The sequence below is a fragment of the Strongylocentrotus purpuratus genome, unplaced genomic scaffold (assembly GCF_000002235.5).
Source record: "Strongylocentrotus purpuratus isolate Spur 01 unplaced genomic scaffold, Spur_5.0 spur5_scaffold_11, whole genome shotgun sequence".
Classification (NCBI taxonomy): Eukaryota; Metazoa; Echinodermata; class Echinoidea; order Camarodonta; family Strongylocentrotidae; genus Strongylocentrotus; species Strongylocentrotus purpuratus.
This window is the reverse complement of record NW_022145596.1, coordinates 7,095,125-7,113,748: the sequence shown is the minus strand read 5'-3', so window position 1 is coordinate 7,113,748 and position 18,624 is coordinate 7,095,125. Positions and strand designations below refer to the sequence as shown.

General features: G+C 37.7%; 1 protein-coding gene across 2 annotated transcripts in view; it reads left to right on the top strand.

Moving 5' to 3' along the window:
- Positions 1-18,624, top strand: part of LOC587791 — a 38,656-nt gene that overhangs the window by 15,054 nt on the left and 4,978 nt on the right. For both annotated transcript variants that reach the window (XM_030980509.1, XM_030980508.1), the window contains 22 exons: positions 527-590; positions 1,470-1,542; positions 2,088-2,118; positions 2,591-2,646; positions 2,954-3,010; positions 3,424-3,501; positions 3,857-4,009; positions 5,086-5,176; positions 5,736-5,834; positions 6,500-6,684; positions 7,371-7,491; positions 8,595-8,704; positions 9,663-9,885; positions 10,794-10,996; positions 11,799-11,892; positions 12,568-12,695; positions 13,440-13,659; positions 14,628-14,774; positions 15,518-15,732; positions 16,377-16,569; positions 17,322-17,402; positions 18,379-18,431. In XM_030980509.1, coding sequence (XP_030836369.1) covers positions 527-590; positions 1,470-1,542; positions 2,088-2,118; positions 2,591-2,646; positions 2,954-3,010; positions 3,424-3,501; positions 3,857-4,009; positions 5,086-5,176; positions 5,736-5,834; positions 6,500-6,684; positions 7,371-7,491; positions 8,595-8,704; positions 9,663-9,885; positions 10,794-10,996; positions 11,799-11,892; positions 12,568-12,695; positions 13,440-13,659; positions 14,628-14,774; positions 15,518-15,732; positions 16,377-16,569; positions 17,322-17,402; positions 18,379-18,431 — 2,675 coding nt within the window. The remainder of the gene's footprint in view (positions 1-526; positions 591-1,469; positions 1,543-2,087; positions 2,119-2,590; positions 2,647-2,953; positions 3,011-3,423; positions 3,502-3,856; positions 4,010-5,085; positions 5,177-5,735; positions 5,835-6,499; positions 6,685-7,370; positions 7,492-8,594; positions 8,705-9,662; positions 9,886-10,793; positions 10,997-11,798; positions 11,893-12,567; positions 12,696-13,439; positions 13,660-14,627; positions 14,775-15,517; positions 15,733-16,376; positions 16,570-17,321; positions 17,403-18,378; positions 18,432-18,624) is intronic.

Genomic DNA, 18,624 nt, shown 5'->3' with positions numbered 1-18,624 from the left:
GACAAGAAAAGTGGTCCTTACAGACAGGCGGTCTTTATGTACTGGTTCCTTCAGTACATGTTTCAATGAGAAACCATTTTCAAGGGAAACAAAAAATATGGTCTTTGTAGACAGGTGGTCACTATACCAGGTTTGACTGTATACAAAACAAAGTAAGAAATACGTAATGAACACCAATTACCAATTACTGAAATATTAACCAGTTAGCCACAAGGGACAAAGTGTTGTCATTTTTAGCCAGCAGGCGAAAAAAACAAGCCTCTAACATATTGTGGTACACACATCACAGAGCAGCGGTTTGTTTTTTATCCTATGCAATTTGAATTTTTATATTAATTTTTATCTTGTATATATACATGTGCAATACAGCTTATAACTTGATTGATTTTAATTGCAACTGAGCAGAAGTTTCAGCAGAATACTCTTTTGTTATTTTATTTTTCAAATACATGTTTCTTTATAATCTGGGGCACTCCATGGGCTGAGTATTATCTAATCTAATGTCTCTTTATTTGAATGTGTATAGCTTGATTTAGCAGCTGGACCTGATCTAATATCAACAAGCCCAAAGGAAGAAGGAAAGAAACGAAGTAAGTCTACTTTCAATCTTATTTTCAGAACAAATTTAATACCTTTGAGCCTCATTTTGAAGCTTCATTGGTTGAATGCAACTGAAGGTATTCCATGGTTCAATTATATCCCACTATCTCTCTCTCTCTCTCATTTTGCTTTCTAATTTGTTTCCTCTCCTTAAGTATTATAAACAATTATACAACTTATTGATATGGATGAATTTTAATTACAAAGCATGGTAGAACATTTTTTCACATCAGTGAATACATGTTTTCTTTGGTAAATCTTCATCAGCAAGTCCTAAGCTATTTTTTCCTACACATTACCGTCCGTTACTGACCGAATACGTCTAAGGTTTCAATATTTCAATTTCATTGAGTTTATAGTCCTACTAGAGCTTTTATAAGGCCAAATATCAATAAAAAATATATTTTTATTATCAATTTATGTTCTTAGTCCAAGATAATTGGTAACTTCTAAGACACCAACGTGATCTCAACCCTTGGACTTACCCTGTTTACCATACCACCAGTGGCTCTATAATAAGCCAGTTCATAGTTGCAGTCTAAGCATGAGCAGATAAAGGTCATTGCAGACCAAATTGTGAAATACACCAGAGACAAAATACTGGATACGTGCTCATGAAAGTTATGTAATCATTATTCAATTATACACAAGCAGTGAACTCCATGATACACAGGTGGAAGTATTCTTTGAAAAGGGGAAACAAAGGCTATTTATGTAGCATTTATCGCTGTAGGAGTGATTATTTCAAAATGTACAAAGTGGGACCTCTTGCATGTTTTGAAGATCTGTGGATATTCAGGGTCATTTGGGACATGTCTTAACCGTGAACTGGTCCATTATCTTCATGATTTATTTCATATCTCTATCAGGTGAAGGACCATCTCTTGCACAACAGGCCAAAGAAGCAGGGATGAAGTATGTCATCTATCCAACGCGCAAAGGGTGAGTGCATTTGAAAATAAATCAACGATATTTGAATAGTTTTTGAAAAAAACATCCATGATCATAGAATAGTTTTGCTTATTTTGTTCATTATGTTTACAATTAGACACATGAAAGGATGAAAATCATAATCAGCAACGTTCCAGACAAATTAGTTTTATAATATAATGAAAATGAACGAAACTAATCCAATATTTCTGCTTCGTACATGTACATTTGAAGTTCTGTTCTTTTATTGTACATTTAAAATAAAATATCAGTTTTATATATTACTTCAGTGGTATAAAGAGATATCGTAAATTCAGATAACACGATATGAGGCATTCTAAATATAACTAGAAACAACTGAGTGTACTTTTCGTTTCATTAAGGCCTTGATATAAGATCGTTTTTCCATTTTGGTTTAATATGCACCTTAATCTTTAACTAAATGAATATCTCATATTCCGAGGGATGATCTTCAATGCTACACAATGCTCACCACTTGGATACACTTGTAACCATTTAAACCCAAAATCATACCTTTTTATTGTCGCTTTTTACAGGAAAAAGAAGAAGAAGAAGCACTGGGATCCTGTGAGTATTTACTATTTAATATAAAAGTTATTTTATTGATAAAATTGAAAGAAATGATAACATTCAACTGCCGCTGAAGGGAGTTTGGTTTTCCAAAGGGATTATGTTTTCCCAAAGCTCTCACCACTGAGGGATAATATGATCACGATGGAAAATATTCAAATACTATTGAAGGGAAAAGTCTTTAATATACCACAGATTCAACTTTTTTGTAGAACATCACATAAAAGTATGATTTCTTCATACATGAAGATATCACTCACTCATGCAATGTCAATTCCTATAACATTTAATAATCATCTGTATTTTAATGGAAGCTGGAAACATTACAAGTCAAGTATAAATAAGCTGTTTTGATGTTGTTGATTTTCATTTTATTGTGTATCACAGCATAGAAAAAACATTGAAATTTATATTATATTGTATCGATACTGTACTTTTACTCTATGAACCACAATCTTTTATATTTTAGTTCCGCTTAAAGCAGATTGACACTTTCTTGAGGCAAGAACCCAATATCATATCGAGGTGAGTGTTGAAATGTTTTAAACAATTAGTAATCCACATTTTAGCTGGAATGCCGACAAAGTAAGTCAAAAGTTTTGTCCAGATATGATGCGGCGAAACAGCATTTTTTAAAGACGAAGTAAAGTGTAGTATGCTTCACATTTCTGTTTCTTGTAATACAGAGCTATTAAAAGTGCTTTCATGTATGACCTTTGTTGCGCACAGTAGCCATTCATTTACATATTAAAATAAACATGTCATAAGTCTTTTCCATGTATTATTGGTGAAGGGGTATGATAACCTGGGTCTTCTTTCTTTCATTTGTCAGGTCATTGAGTTTACCAAAGATTACAGTGCCGGTTGATCCAGTGGTCAGGGTTTCAAAGTGAGTAAATTAATTATTTGTTGTTTATTTTCATAGTTTTTGTGTATTTTACTATCATTGCACTCTTTACATCCAACTCACCCTTTCCAATCCAACCCCCTCCTTCTCTCCTTCTCTCTCTCTCTCTCTCTGCCTCATTCTGTGTGTATCTATTCCTCTCTGTCTCTTGATCTATCTCACTTTTCCTTCTCTCTATCAGTAACTTTCATTCTTTCTGTATCTTTCTCCTCTCTGTCTCTCTCCCTCCCCTACCTCTTTCTTTTTCCATTAATCCATTTCATATTTTCATCATAGTATCAATGGGCTGGAAAGTTGTGAGTGGTGGGTTACAATAAGATTACTAATAATGTTTTGTACATGATTTATACAGAACAATACTTTTCTTTGTCTTTCTTTATTTAATACATTTCCAGGAGAGTTCGTCATCCGAGGAGAAAAAGTGTACCAGATGTCATGGATTTTGAAGACTTCCTTAGGTCAAAGTTTGTCAGGTGAGTTTCTCCTTTTGTTTTTGGGGTCACAAGGTTAAAGGTCACAGGGCTACTTCTGTATGCAAAATATCTTGTGATTACGTTATCTCAAGAACTTATTGATTGATTAGCGCCAAACTTGGGTCATATATATGTATCTTGCAAAGCCAATGAACTGATTAGACTTTTTGGTCATGAGGTCAAAGTTCAAAGGGTCATACATGTTTATGATAAATAGCTCGTAATCATGATATTCTGAGAAACTGTTTATGGATTGTAATAAACTTGAATGATTTGCGTTAAAACTGTTGTGATATTTTGCTTGTAATTGAAAAGGCACCATAGTTATACGAGTGTGTTTTGATTTTGATGACAGGAAAGCCATCAAGGTACGTGAGTGGGTGAGAGACCTTTGGGACGAATGGTTTGATGAGGTCTACCCACCCAGTGAAGAAGACAGTGAAACCGGCAGTCTGATAGAGGGCGCTGCTCAACAATCAGTGACCAGTGCAGCTACACTCGCCAAGGGGTAAGTTGCACAGGGAAAAAAGATACACAAGGGCTCAGGGCGAATTAGCCCCCAAAATGCCAAAAAGAGCCCCCCCCCAAAAAAAAAAAAAATTGCAAGAGCTCAAGGCAAAAAAAATTAAAGAGTGTTATTTTCATGCAAGCACGAGGTTGAACGAGTTTGTAATGCACCAAATTTATTCTTAGTTGATGTTTATTGACTTGGATTTCATTCTTTGTAATGAAAGTCGTTTAAAGAAATACGCCATGGCTAGGATATGTTTTAGAATTACACGGAACATAATGGCGCTTCAATATTTTTTTTTTGTTTCATTCACGGACTTGTAAGTTCCTCTTACACAATGAACTGCCCTCTCACAGGCAATAACTAGATTTTTCTTGCAGCATTGTTCAAGAAAAAAATGAGCAAATGTGTGGCAGACATTAGAGGGAAATAATCACAGAAAAAAAGAGAAATTTTATTACAGGTAGCATTTGCAAAATCGACTTATTCGTCATTCTGTGGGTGACCGTTTTAGGAGTATGATGAAAATAACCCTGTGCACAGGGTTGGACTTGGTTTTTAAATGGGTGCAAGGAGTAATCATCTCTTTTAGTAGTCAATAAAAATTGCTTTTACTTTCGTTTAGACAGTACTGCAACTTGTAATCTCTCATCACAGAAGTACTTCTTTGCATACCATATTGTATATCAGCTCTGGACCCAGAATATCTTATGTGATTTACTTGTTGGGCATACATGTAGATACAGTGTGCTATCATATGTAGAGGTGCTGTGGTCAAGTGGTAACGTCGCCAGACTGTCGATCACAAGGTCCGCGATTCAAGTCCCGCCACGGCACGAATGTCCTTTGGCAAGACATTGATCTACATTTGCCACACTCAACCCATGTGATGTAAATGGGTACCTGGCAGGAATTAATTCTTTGAAATGCTAGAGTGCCGTAATGGCAGCACAGCTAAAGCCGAGGTAATAATCTCCAAGTTTGGAAGTGCTTAGTGATTGTAATAATAAGCGCTATCTAAAAGCTGAGTATTATTATTATTATTATCATTTTGCATTGATCTATCTACGTAGTGGGATGTCTGCTCTAAGTACAGCCATGTCTGTTCATCTTGAAGACCTGAGCATCACTGCAGAGACAGAGGAGGAAGGACAGCTCATGGAGGTAAACCTGGGGGGGGGGGGCATTTCACAAAGCCTTTTTTCAATAACAAAAACCAGTGACAAATCTGCTGATAACCAATCAGAAGCAAGGGTTTCAGTAGCTTATAACAGAAACTGTCAATTGTCACTAATGACAAGTTTTGTGAAACGCCCCCCTGTAGTTCTGTTGAAAACTTGTTGAATTCTTGTTGTCTGACTCCATCTTTCTTTCTCTGTCTGTTGCATTTCATTCTCTTTCTGGTCATTTGTGTATTTATCTGTCTCTCTTTGTTGATGAGTCTCTCTTTGTCTCTGTCTCTCACTTTATCTCTTTCATTCTTTCTTTTTCTTACTCTAATCTGTTATTCTGCCTCTTGCATTTTCTGTCTATCTGGGTTTTTTTCCATTGTCCTTTTCTCTCTTAATTTACCTTGTGCAAATGAAAAGTATATCTTCCTTGTATATTCATTTGTTTATTGCAGTTATAATCTAATAACATGTTAAAGTGTAAAAGACTTGTGTATTTCCCAATAACAAATCAATGTAGTTATTCTTGTTTTTATCTTTTAATCTATGCACAGGAGCTGTACACAGAGGCACTATATATGACAGAAAAGTTAGACAATGATCCTAAGCCTTCACCATTCGACCTAACTCGTCGGGGAGTCATTTATCGCAAGGTAAGTATCAAGAAATGACGTCAATCGGAGAGTATACTTTCATGAGTTTCTTTCTTTATCTGGTAATTCATATCTTTCTCGTGGTTCCTCTCTCTCTCTCTTTCTCTCTCTCTCTCTCTCTCTCTTTCTTTCTTTCTCTTTCTATTTCTATTTCTGTCTCGCCCTTCCTGTTTCTCGTTCTCTTCCTCTTATTCTCCCTTCTCCCAGTCTTTCTCTTTGTTTCTCTTTCTCTTTGTACCCTCTTTGCCTGTATTAATCTCTATTTCTCTTTCTTTTATTTGATTGTACAGGCCTGATGGAACAAAATTCAAGAGCATTTCATGAATGGAAGAGATAATGTTGACATATGAAATAGAACATGATATGGATCATAAATAGTGTTAAAATTATGTCAAATGAAGAAAAACAAATTAAAGCTTATCTGTACTTGTTTATAATAGGGATTAGAGCACACTGCAAGGTCACTGCACAGGTGGTTATCTCATCAACTCAGCTCTCAATTAACATAAGAAAAAGAGGATCATGGGGGACCAATGGTCACCGATTAGGCATTGTTTTCTATATAGAGGGAGCAAGTAGCTACAAGTAGTACAGTGGGCCTTTAAAATAATAAAATAGAAGAAAAAAACTTGCCATTGTTTACTGTCCCTTGTTTACCTCTCCAGCTTGGTAAACTGAAGCAAGCATGGGACGACCTGAACCGGGCCATCGCCTTGGAACCCCTTCTTCTGGATGCCTACTGGAATCGTCATCTCCTGTACCTGCTCAAGGAGAAACCAACCAAGGCCCTGGAAGACCTCAACTCTATCCTCAAGATTAACAAGGAACATGTAGGAGCGTACAGATCTAGGTAGGCATGGTGATCTCACAAATTGTCATCAAAAGCAAAACATTAAAGCCCCTCTGCACTAGTTTGGCCAGGAGGGATTAGACCACCCTGCAAGGTTACTGACAAGTGGTTATCTCATCAAATCAGCTCTCACTTAACATAAGAAAAAGAGGATCACGGGGGACCAATGGTCACCGATTAGGCATTGTTTGCTATATAGAGGGCGCAAGTATTTATAAGTAGTGCAGTGGGCCTTTAACCAGAGCTCCACAATACATTTTGTGTGTGTGCTCTCCTGTTTTAGATTGTTATGGTCTGTCTGCATGAGAAAAAGGGGAGGTGGGTGTTCAGGCCTAGATTTTGGGTCCCATATGTCCCAGGTGCCCAAGTAAATGACCGCTCCCCCTAAAACTTGGTCTGAACAACTCAACATTTCAAGAGGTTTGTCTGAGCTGATCTCAGATAGCGTGACAGTGCATACTTTATTAAGGACTCGTTCAGTTATTCTGGCGCAATTTACAACCTGGGCCCTGTCTTACGAAGAGTTGCGATAATGCGATTGATCCAAATCAATTGCAAGTTTGCAATCTCTTATGTACATAGCTGCGATTGATATAAATAAGTTGCGATTAATATCAACTCTTTGTCAGGGCCCAGAATTCCAGATTACCTTTGTTTTCTTTTTTTCTTTCTTTCTTTGATTCCAGAGCTCAGATTTTCACAAGTATGGGTGACCTGACCATGGCTATCATGAACTTCACACAGACGGTCAAGCTGGATCCACAGGACCATGAAGCATTCTTCAAACGGGCCGAGCTCTATGAAGCAGTGAGTTATACAGTCAAACCTGCTTTAATGACCACCTGTCTACAAAGACCACCTGTCTACAAAGGCCACATTTGTTGTTTCCCTTGAAAATGGTTTCTCATTAAAGCATGTACTAAAGGAACATCTCTACAATGATTACCCGTCTACAAAGGCCACTTTTTGTCTTTTCCTTGGGTAGTCGCTGTATATTCTGAATTGAATACTGATATTACCGATCAAAACTAAGTCAAAGAACATGGTCTCTCTCTCTATCCATCCCATGATTCATAGCAGTTTTCATTGATCTTGTATTAGGAGTAAATTTTTATGGTATAAAGATACTTTGTTGAGTTTACATGTATAAATCATCAACCATATTTGACGATTTTGTATGGTATAAAGATACTGTGTGTTGAGGTATGTGTAATGTCAATCATTTCAATTGCACATACCTGAGTCTTTATGAATCTTCAGCCATCTTTGACAAGAATGAGGCCATGGGATTTAGACAAAAATGACCTGAATGACATCATGGTAGATCTTGTAGTTTTATGCTTTCATAGATGCCTGTTGCAAAAGGCCCTCGGTGGCAATGAAATCAGTGCCTTGTTTGCATTGCGAAGGGTGTTAATTGATAGCTTCATTGGTAATGTTTTTGTCAATTGTTGGTACAGAGAGATTCAGTTGCTTTTTCTTACCTTATATCAAAGTTTGGATGACTTTTTAGTGTTGAGGGTCATGCTCCTCTAACTTGCAAACATGATGACAATGAATCAGTTGAAATGTAAATCTTACATTGACTTGACTTGACAATGTATGACTATTCAGTTGCTTTTTCTTACCTTATATCAAAGTTTGGATGACTTTTTAGTGTTGAGGGTCATGCTCCTCTAACTTGCAAACATGATGACAATGAATCAGTTGAAATGTAAATCTTACATTGACTTGACTTGACAATGTATGACTATTCAGTTGCTTTTTCTTACCTTATATCAAAGTTTGGATGAATTTTTAGTGTTGTGGGTCATGCTCATCTAGCTTGCAAGCATGATGACAATGAATCATGGAATGTAAATCTTCTGTTGACTTGACTTGACAATGTATGGATTGCTTGTGATTAACAGAGAGGTGAGATGCTGCTTGCCCTAGAAGACTACAGAGAAGCAACACGCCTTATGCCAAACATGACCAAGGCCATCATGAAACGAGGACTCTACCAGTTTGATATGAACAAGTATGTCACTGTTGTGTAGCTTGTACATTATATTCTATGTTGTACCGTATTTGCCGGCGTAAAGGCTGCAGTATTTTTGGAAGAGATAATATTTTTTTCCCTTTTGAAATGTCAAAGTTGGGGGTGCGGCCTTATCGCCGGCAAATACGGTATTGTAAAACAAGCCCTGAAGGTTTCTTTGGGTGAGAAAGATTGCAGTTGGTAATGTAATGGCTTTTCCTGACATTGCATTTTAAAACTTATAAAAAAGCATTGACTTGTGTTTTGATGCAAGATTGCAACATTGTTAAGGACAAAAATTTAGTGTACGCATATATAGCTTACTGTGCTGTCAATTCTCATAGATATTTTCTAGTTTAAAAGTATGTCTAGCACTTCTCAAGTTATAATAATAGTAAAGATAATAGAGGGTCCTTATATACGGCTAATGTCTTTCAGACTTGTGATACTCCATTTGATTAACAGTCCTTGACCACAACATGAATGATGAGGTCCTATATTTACAAAGTAATCATGGAAACTCTCAGCAATAGAAGCAGGGTCTAGAAAGCATGTGTTTCCGACCAAAATCTCTGGAATATCCTGCTTCTTACTGTTTCTAGTTAGTTCCTCTTTTCTGCTATTACTATTATATTTGTTGTTTCATTATATATTTTTTGTAATATACTTATTCATTATATTATGTTTTGTATGAGAAATAAAATCATTTGAATTGAATTATCAATCAATAGTAAGAGGTAGATACATAGATTTATATAGTAAATAATAAAATCAGTTCTGATTTAAATAATTTACCACAATAAATCATATGTATCTATCTATTATTGCTTAGTTCTCAAGACAAGCAGTCATCGAAAAAGAGAGAGGAATGTTCATTTTATTATTTTGGTATAAAATGACTTAACGTGACTTGATCCCTGACTCATCCATTCATGCACTGGATTTGATTTCTTGTTAGGAATTGGATGGCAGCCATCAAGGATTTCTCAGAATTGCTGGTGCAGGAGCCTAACAATGCGCTAGGCCACACCTACAGGGGGCGAGCCTTTGCCAAGCAGGGCATGTACCCTGAAGCCGTGGCAGATCTCTCTGCAGCTATACACCTTGATCCTAACAGCAGTGTGGCCTTCTACCACAGAGGATGTCTGCTCAGGAAGGCTCATCCTAAACAGGCATTGCAGGTATGGAAAGTTCTTTTGTAAATCTCTTTCTGTATCTGTCTTTAAATGTCTAACTCTGTATAATAATAATAATCTTTTTTTTTAAGTCCACTCCAAATTTTATTAAATTAAACCGAAAATGGAAATTCTTTTTGCCCAATTGATCGTGAGCCCGGCAGCCACTGAGCAGCACCAGATCGAAGTTGCTCTATCCCTTATTGTTGAACGCCAAACAAGGTAGCAGCAACTCGCGTCTTTTAACGTCCTTTGGTATGACGCGGCCGGGGTTCGAACTCACGACCTCCTGGTTGTGAGGCGGATGCTCTACTGATTGAGCCAACACACCAGTATGCCTTTCATGCTATCTGTTAATCGTTTTCTCATGTCTCTCTTTTCTCTCTTTCCTTCTCTCTATATTTCATTCTCTCCTTCTGTCTCTTTCTCTCTCTCTTTCTCTCTCTCTCTCGTGCTTTTATGTCTATTTATCTCCTCTTTTTTCAAAGTTTTGTTCCTGTATATATTTATCCTTTGTAACCACAAACCAGTGTTCTTGGAAGTATATGTCACACAGTTCATTTTTCGGCTATCATTCCCTTGCGATTATGATTACATTTTTTTTAATGAACACAATTTGAGGTAATCATTATTTTGTGCAAAAAGTGGTTCTGTTTGCACATAAGTATCATCTTTATCATGTCAAAGGATCTTTTGAATATGATGTCAATCACTGTGTTTGTATGAAACCTAACAGGGGGTGTTTCACAAAGCCTGTTTTCAATGACAAATGACAAAAATCAGTGACAAATCTGCTGATGACCAATCAGAAGCAAGGATTTCGGTAGCTTATAAAAAAAAAACTGTCATGTGTCACTGATGCCAAGTTTTGTGAAACGCCCCCCGAATCCCTTGATTGACTTCCACCACCACAGGATCTGAGCGTGTCCATACTCCTTGACGACGGCCATAGCAACGGGATGGCGTTCTTCCATCGGGGTATCCTCTACATGGCCATGGGGCGTCATGAGGATGCCATCACAGACTTTGACAACGTTCTCAAGCTGGACAGGACCATCGCAGCGGCTCATGTCAATCTCGGTCTCATCTACATGACCAAGCTGGATAACTATCACAAGTATGTCAGCTAAAATTCATGCCTTGATCGTTATATCCTGCTTATACAGTGAAACCTGTCTATAAAGACCATGCACCCAAGGGAGACAAGAAAAGTGGTCTTCACAGACAGGTGGTTTCTGTGTACAGGTTCCTTTAGTACATGTATCAATGAGAAACCAGTTTCAAGGGAAACAGAAAATGTGGTCTTTGTAGACAGTTGGTCGCTAAACCAGGTTTGACTGTATCTGACTTTTTATTTTTGTGCAAACATACTCCACACAGCTTTCAATTTCTATGTATAGTCAAACCTGCGTTACCTCCTGTATAGAAAGACCACATTTGTTGTCTCCCTTGAATATATATTTACATTGACTCTTGTATTAAAGACTGTTTTTCCTGTCTCCTGTGGGTCGTCTTTCTATACAGGTTTCACTGTAATAAGAAGCCATTAACATTTTATTTAAATCCTTATTTTATTTTAATCACCATTATTTTCTTTAGATTTTGGTTAGTTAAAGGTTTAAGATGAGGGCTGGGATTAAAATGTGATTTTAGGTGAGGTATAGGGTTATGGGGCAAGAGCAGGTGATGTTTTTAGACCAGGGATGAATTTGGTTAATGATTTACTGCAGGGCAATAGCGTAGGGGCTTGAGTCTTCAAATCTGCTCTACATGTCAATTTTATTTGCTAGTGCATTGAAAACCTAAATTTACTTTCAAAAGACACATTCCTCAAAAAAGTAAATAAAGATATGTTATTTAATGTATGGTAGATGTCCTTCTACTAGCTTGTATATGAATGAATGTTTCTTTTTTTTTAGGGCCATTCAGAAATTCACCAATGCAATCAAAGTTGACCCGACCTATGTGAGAGCAATCGTATGCAGAGGAGAAGCCTATCATAAGATTCATGAGGTAATAATACACCTGTTTATACGATACATTAATGCTTTGCATACAGGGACCAAGATGAATTAAAGGCATCGTTTAACAATGTTAACTCTGAGATGCACGGCCCTACGTGTTATCAGTGTCTGTGATATGGTGTAATATTGAAGTCCTAAAAAAATTGTGCTTCAAAATGATCATGGAGTGCCTCGAAAATAAAATCTTTGAGCGACTGGTTTTACCATACTGATTTGCCCCAATAGACTGTAGTGTTATGAAAATCGTTAGGAAAAGAAATTTTAAAATTTTGATTTCCAATCATAAACATCTTGATAATCAGACAGACGATCGACTTGTAAAAGTCATGGGGTTCCTGACTGATCTAAAGGTTTATAATTATCATTGCAGCATGAGCTAAATCCAGGATTTTGTTTCAGAATCTGAGACAAAGTTACCCAATCCCTTTAAGAGTTGTATGGTACCCTTGGGTATATTTTAAAAGAAAAATTGAATGAAGTTTATTGCCTCTGACACAAAGGAAAGTCACGTTTGTGTCTGGTAACATTTTACATTCAGTACTCCAGAAATGTAAGATGGAAATATTGCTCATTAAGTTTGATTGAAAAGAATGTTTCATACCCAAAGAGATTGTGATTAGATGTTTCCTTTATCCATTTCATAATTCCATTTGTTTCCCCTCAGTTGAAGAATGCCCTGAAAGACTTCACCCGAGCCATCCACCTAAGACCTGACCAGCAGCATTACTACATGCTTAGAGGCCAGATACTACTCAGGATGAAGAACTTGGAACTAGCCAGCTTCTGTGTCCTGTAAGTTCAATTGGTTGACTGATTGGTCATTCATTTAAGATGTTGTGTAGTTTGGATAGGTTTAAGGGGAACCATGGCTATTCAACTTATTGCCAGAAGCCAGTAGGTTGTTCATTCTATGTACAAGTATGAGTAAACGCCCTTCTTGCTTTTTGCAAACAGTAAGGAATTAGAAGCTGGATGACTTCAGAAGAACTGGTCAGCTTCTGTGTCCAGTAAATTTGAAAGACTGGTTGATTGATTGTATTTTCTACAGTAGAGTTAGTAAAAAATTCCAGGTATCTCCTTATTTGTACCTTTGCCTTTATGGAGAACAACACATTGGCTATTTTGTGCTATCCTTAATATAACTTTGTGCAAAGAGACCAGCGAAAGAACAAAATGCTTGTTTGTAGGAAACATGGTTGGCAAAAATTGCTTTATGATTCCTCACATTTGTTAGATTCTTAACTTGATCCAAAACTTTACCTCACCCTGACCCTTTCCCTAAATGTAACCTAAAACCTGATTGCAACCCTAACCCTATACCTTGGAGGATATCAATTCCTAAAATCTTCCCAGACCCACCAAGCTGCCAAACAGTGTTTCCTTCACTAAAGCCCTGCTAATATATGGCAAATGTACCTCCCATTTGCTACAGAAACGACCTGGTTCCTGTATTAAGTATGAGGGAATGAGAGTAGTCAGGAGTCAAGAGGTTAATAAGGTAATAAAGCATTGCTCTACCGTATTCCTTCCTCTTAGACACGCGGCTGAACTAGCCCACGGCTTGGGCTCTTCCCCGACCCAACAAGCTGCCGTTCAGAGCTTCCTGCACAACTACAGCAAGGCCATCGAGGTCCTGTCCAGCACGGTCAAGGTCAGCCCCACAGCACCCCTCTACATCCTGCTAGGGAAGACTGAGATCAAGGCCAAGAAGTATCAGCCAGCCGTCCAGAGTCTGGAGAAAGCTCTCGACTTGATGGTGAGAATCATGCTTCAGTCATAAAATACAGTCAAACCTGTCTATAGCGACCGCCCAAGGGAAATACAAAAAGCGATCTTTGTAGACAGGTGGTCTTTGTTCCTTTAGTACATTTTTCAATGAGAAACCATTTTCAAGGGAAAAAAATGTGGTTGTTGTAGACAGGTGGTCACTAAAGCAGGTTTGACCGTAGCTTTTTGTAAGATACATGTAGGTTCAGGTATTCAACTTTTGCCTTTTCTCTGGAAGCAGAGAGGACTTAATGATAATTTTTGTTCAGCTTTCATATCTGCTATGCAATGATGCTCAAGGCGCCCAATGTTGCTGGGTGCCCTGAATTGGCCAAGCTACAGATGCTCACAGCATACAAATACTTACTCACCACTCAGGACTTGTTTGCTGCTACACATGAGTCTTTCATGGCAAATTTTGATTAACATCTTGCAGAAGGACATTGTTGTTCCCACGCCGGTACTTAATCCCACAATCTTTGTATTTGCAGTCAAGTGTTCAAACTACAGAAAAGGGCTCCTAAAACCTTCTTTAGTTATTAGTTATTTCTAAAGTTATATTTTGTCTATCACAGAACAATGTCAGTTCTTATTTGTGCCCTCCTTCTATCCCTTAAAGCCCATACTGCACTAGTTTTGCCAGGGGGGATTAGACCTCCCTGCAAGGTCACTGACAGGTGGTTATCTCATCAAATCAGCTCTCAATTAACATAAGAAGAAGGGTATCATGGGGGACCAACAGGCACCGATTAGGCATTGTTTGCTATATAGAGGGTGGAAGTAGCTACAAGTAGTACAGTGGGCCTTAAGTTATATTTTGTTTATCACTGAACAATGTCAGTTCTAATTTGTGCCCTCTTTTTATCCCTTAATACAAAGATATGTTTGCGAGTTACCTATTAATCTTTGGTTTCAACAAATCTCTTCAAATCAATATCTCCTTCCTTTTTCTTGCAGAAACCTTGGCAGGAGAGGCAGAGTTGGCCTCTGGAAGCAGCTGAGGTCTACTACCTGATAGGGATGTGTCACATGGAGATACCAAACGTCTACAAGGCATACGAGGCATTCAACAGTGCAATCAAGATCAACCCAGAATACCCTGAGGTAACAAAACAAACCATTAAAGGCATCGTTTAACAATGATAAATCTGAGATGCACGATTTGGAATCATAAATATCTTGATAATCAGACTGACCTAATGATTTATAATTATCATTGCAGCATGAGCTAAATCCAGGATTTTGTTTCAGAATCTGAGACAAAGTTACCCAATACCTTTAACCAAAGTCAGATGGGTTTAGTCCTCGTTCATTAGCAACCTGTACATCAAATTTCATTACAATCCCTGTGCACTTTTTCCTTTGTGGGAGAGGGTGGGGTACAAGACAATTAAACAGAAGAAAGGCAGGAAGCACATTCACCTCCTTTGATAGGTGAAAATCATTTAAACAAAGGTGATTGAGACAGGGCATATGATGCATGAATCTTAAAGATTTGACAAAGACTATATATTCTATTGTATTTTTGCTTCACTTGATAGAGATTTCATAGTGCTAGAGTTGTCATTCAATTTATAAATTCAAATAAATAAATCAGTTCATTGTATAACAATAGAAGTTATCTGTTCTTTCTAGTTGTCCTACCAAGTTGACCGATGAATATGAGATATGAAATAAAAAATATGAGGTACTGTATATTGGCATCTTGATTTTGTTTCCACTGTTGATTTCTACGCTCTGCTAACCACTAGCTAACAAAACTCATAAGAGAAATACTATACAAGGTGTGTTCTTTCAAAAAAAATGTATAATGACTTGATGAATGTGGTCCTCTTCCTTTTGTTTAGGCCTACTACCAGAGAGGTCTGACTCGGACCAGGCTACACCAGGCCAAGGGGATCTTGGACTTCAACCGGGCCCTGGCCCTCAACCCTAAGCTGTTCCAGGCTTACCTGAGTCGGGCTGCATACTATGGACAGAGGGGGCGCTATTCCAAGGGAATTTACAACTGTAACCAGGCGATCCGTCTGCAGCCGAACAGTGTGAGAGCTTACCTCTACAGGTAAAAACCCTCTTTTTCTTGGGTAACTAACTTGGATAAAACAGGGTCGGTCCCGAGAGTTGAATCCTTTAAAGATCTTTGTTAGTATAGAGTTTTGGTAGAAGGGGGTAAAGGACAGACCAAGAGGTCTTCTATTGTTTGTACATCCCCACAGTCATATACAGGTCCATCATCATTATTTCCCCATTTCTGCATAACAATTTAAGCGTTTCTAAATGGGTGTTGCCTCACTCTAACCTGATGGTAGAGATGTTTGGGGAATGGAGGAAGCTTAGATTTCATTGCCTGAACTTGATCAAGACTGTAAGTCCATCCTGGCCAATGTGTGTTGTCATCAAGGGGTTAGTGGTGTGCAGGAAGCTCTTTGAGAATGGAAAGTACCTTTGGTTATTTGTCACTGCATCTCAAACTTGTTCACTTTGTAAAATATGCCAGCGATGTGTTCCAGGAACCTATTTGTGATCCAGGGCCCCGTCTTACAAAGAGTTGCGATTGATCCAAATCAACCGCAAGTCCTCCAATCAATCGCAAGTTTGCAGTCTCATATCTCTTATGTACATTGATATCAGCTATTTGTAAGATGCGGCCCTGAAATGTTAGAGAGTTCCTGTACTAGCAAACTTATTTACTCTTATTCTATACAGAGGAGCCCTGAAGTACTACATCAGTGCCCATGCCCTTGCCATCAAGGATCTGTGCCAGGCCATAGAGCTCGATACCACCTGTTCACTAGCCTACTTCAACAGGGCTGTCTGCTACCATACCACCGGGGACTACCAGAAGGCTCAGAGGGACTATGGAATCGTACTCATGTTGGGTGATGAGAACTCACTCAAGGTACGTAGCAACTGTCCTTCTAACGTGTGCAACCTCTGTATTACATGACTGTGACAAATTATTGATAATAAGTGTATACGCTAATTTGTATTGATTTGTAATCGTTCTTACTACAGCTTTGTTCATTATTCACTCTTATTCTTCCCTTATGTTGTGTTATGTTACTATGTATTGATGTTTTCAATGATGTTCATATTGTTTATATTGTTTTAAGTAGTTTTTATCTTCATATTGTTATGTTGCATTTGTTTACAGGGCCCCCTGGAAAATAGTACTGTGATTACTGACAGGGCTACCCTGTTTGAATAAAACAGAATAGATAAATAAATAAAAAAGAGCTTGAAGAGTTCACTCCAGTTGTTTCTTGGAACCCAACAAGAAGTTACAATTCAAGAATGACAAAAATACATGTAAAGTACAGCCACATGACTATAATTTGCATTAGAGGAAATATATAAGTGACTTTGTAGAAATGAACAACCCCATTTGTAAGCTGGTATATTTTATTAAGTATAGATATATAAATTATCATGAAAAAAGACTTGACATGGGGATTTAAAGGGCCATTCCCCCCCCCCCCCCCCCAGGGACAATAATAAAGCCCCTGTAGTATTCACAGGCATGCACCCCTGCATTTTCCTTTTGAGGAAAGTTCTATTTGTTGATAAATTTTGAAGAAATAGCTGAGAAATGGGCTTCTATAGAGCTGTGAATGATGCTTTATCTGTCTCTTTGTCAATCCCTATGTGTAGGTGCTGATCAATAGAGGGCTGATGTACTTTGCACAGAAGGATTACAAAAATGCCAGAGATGACTTCTCTCAGGCAGTGGAGGTGAGTGCTGACAAAAGACTTCCTTTTAATTTGTGCATGTAAATAAATCACCAATTCCGTAAATCTCTGTGTTTAGCTGGGGTGCGTCTTAAACACTGGTACAATTTTTTTATTTTATTTTTTTGGAGGGGGGAGGGGGTCGATTTATAACCCTCCACCTGCATTGTGCCTGGTAATGTCTTCCAGCTCATTCATACAAGGTGTGAAGGTGTGTTAACTCACCACTCCGAAACTAGAACAACACTACCTGTATGGCCGGATTTCTGTTTGGACTTACAGCAAAATTTGTCTGTCATCTTTAGCTTTAAAAACGACATTGTTACTATTCATAAGGAAATATCAGCGCCTACAATTTCACCTCGCAGTAAAATAAAGGTCCTTCCCCGCGTGAGTTTTTGAACACGGACCTGGCTTGCTGCCTACGGAGTCAGCAAAAAAAAAAAAAATGATAATAATTTTGGCCCCCCAAATAGGGGTCCGTGATACGTCATATACACTGATATTTACGGCATTGAAATGTTGCTGTTCATGTTGGCCAAAAAACAAAAAAAAAAAGCCATTTTTTTTGGGGGGGGGGGAGGTATTATTCATTTGTTTATTTTTGGTTTACTTTCTGGTTCAAATTTGCTATTTCAACTCTGAGAGTTGGTGGGAGATTTGAATGACCTAGAAGTAACAAATGATGGATGCAACCTCCCTGCCATCTGAATAATAAAAATACAATCATTTGTAAACACTAACAGGGTTAGTGTAAGAGTTCATCTCAAGGATCTTCCTTACATTTTAATATAGGCCAAGAATGATATACCAAGGATGAACAGACCTATACAATTCATGTTGAAAGAGTGATTTCCTACATACTGATTTGGCGGAAAAATATCTGTCCTGAGGAAAATATACAAGAATTATTATTTTGTAACTGAGCAATACAAAGCGTTTTGAGTTTTTAAATCATGTCAACTTTAATCTTTTCCAGGTAAGCCCAAGAGATCCAAAGATCAGACATACATTGGGATTGTGCTGTCACAAGTAAGTTATCTTTGATCATTACAAATAAACGGTAAATAAACTATTCATGTTAATTAGTTATTTATAAATGGTTATACTAGTAGCATTCAGCTTTCGTTTATTTCTGTGGAGTAGAATAACTCAGGCATTGTTCCTCAATTATGAAGCTGTTGGATAGGACTGAAAGCTTAGACCACTGAATACTTACCAAGAC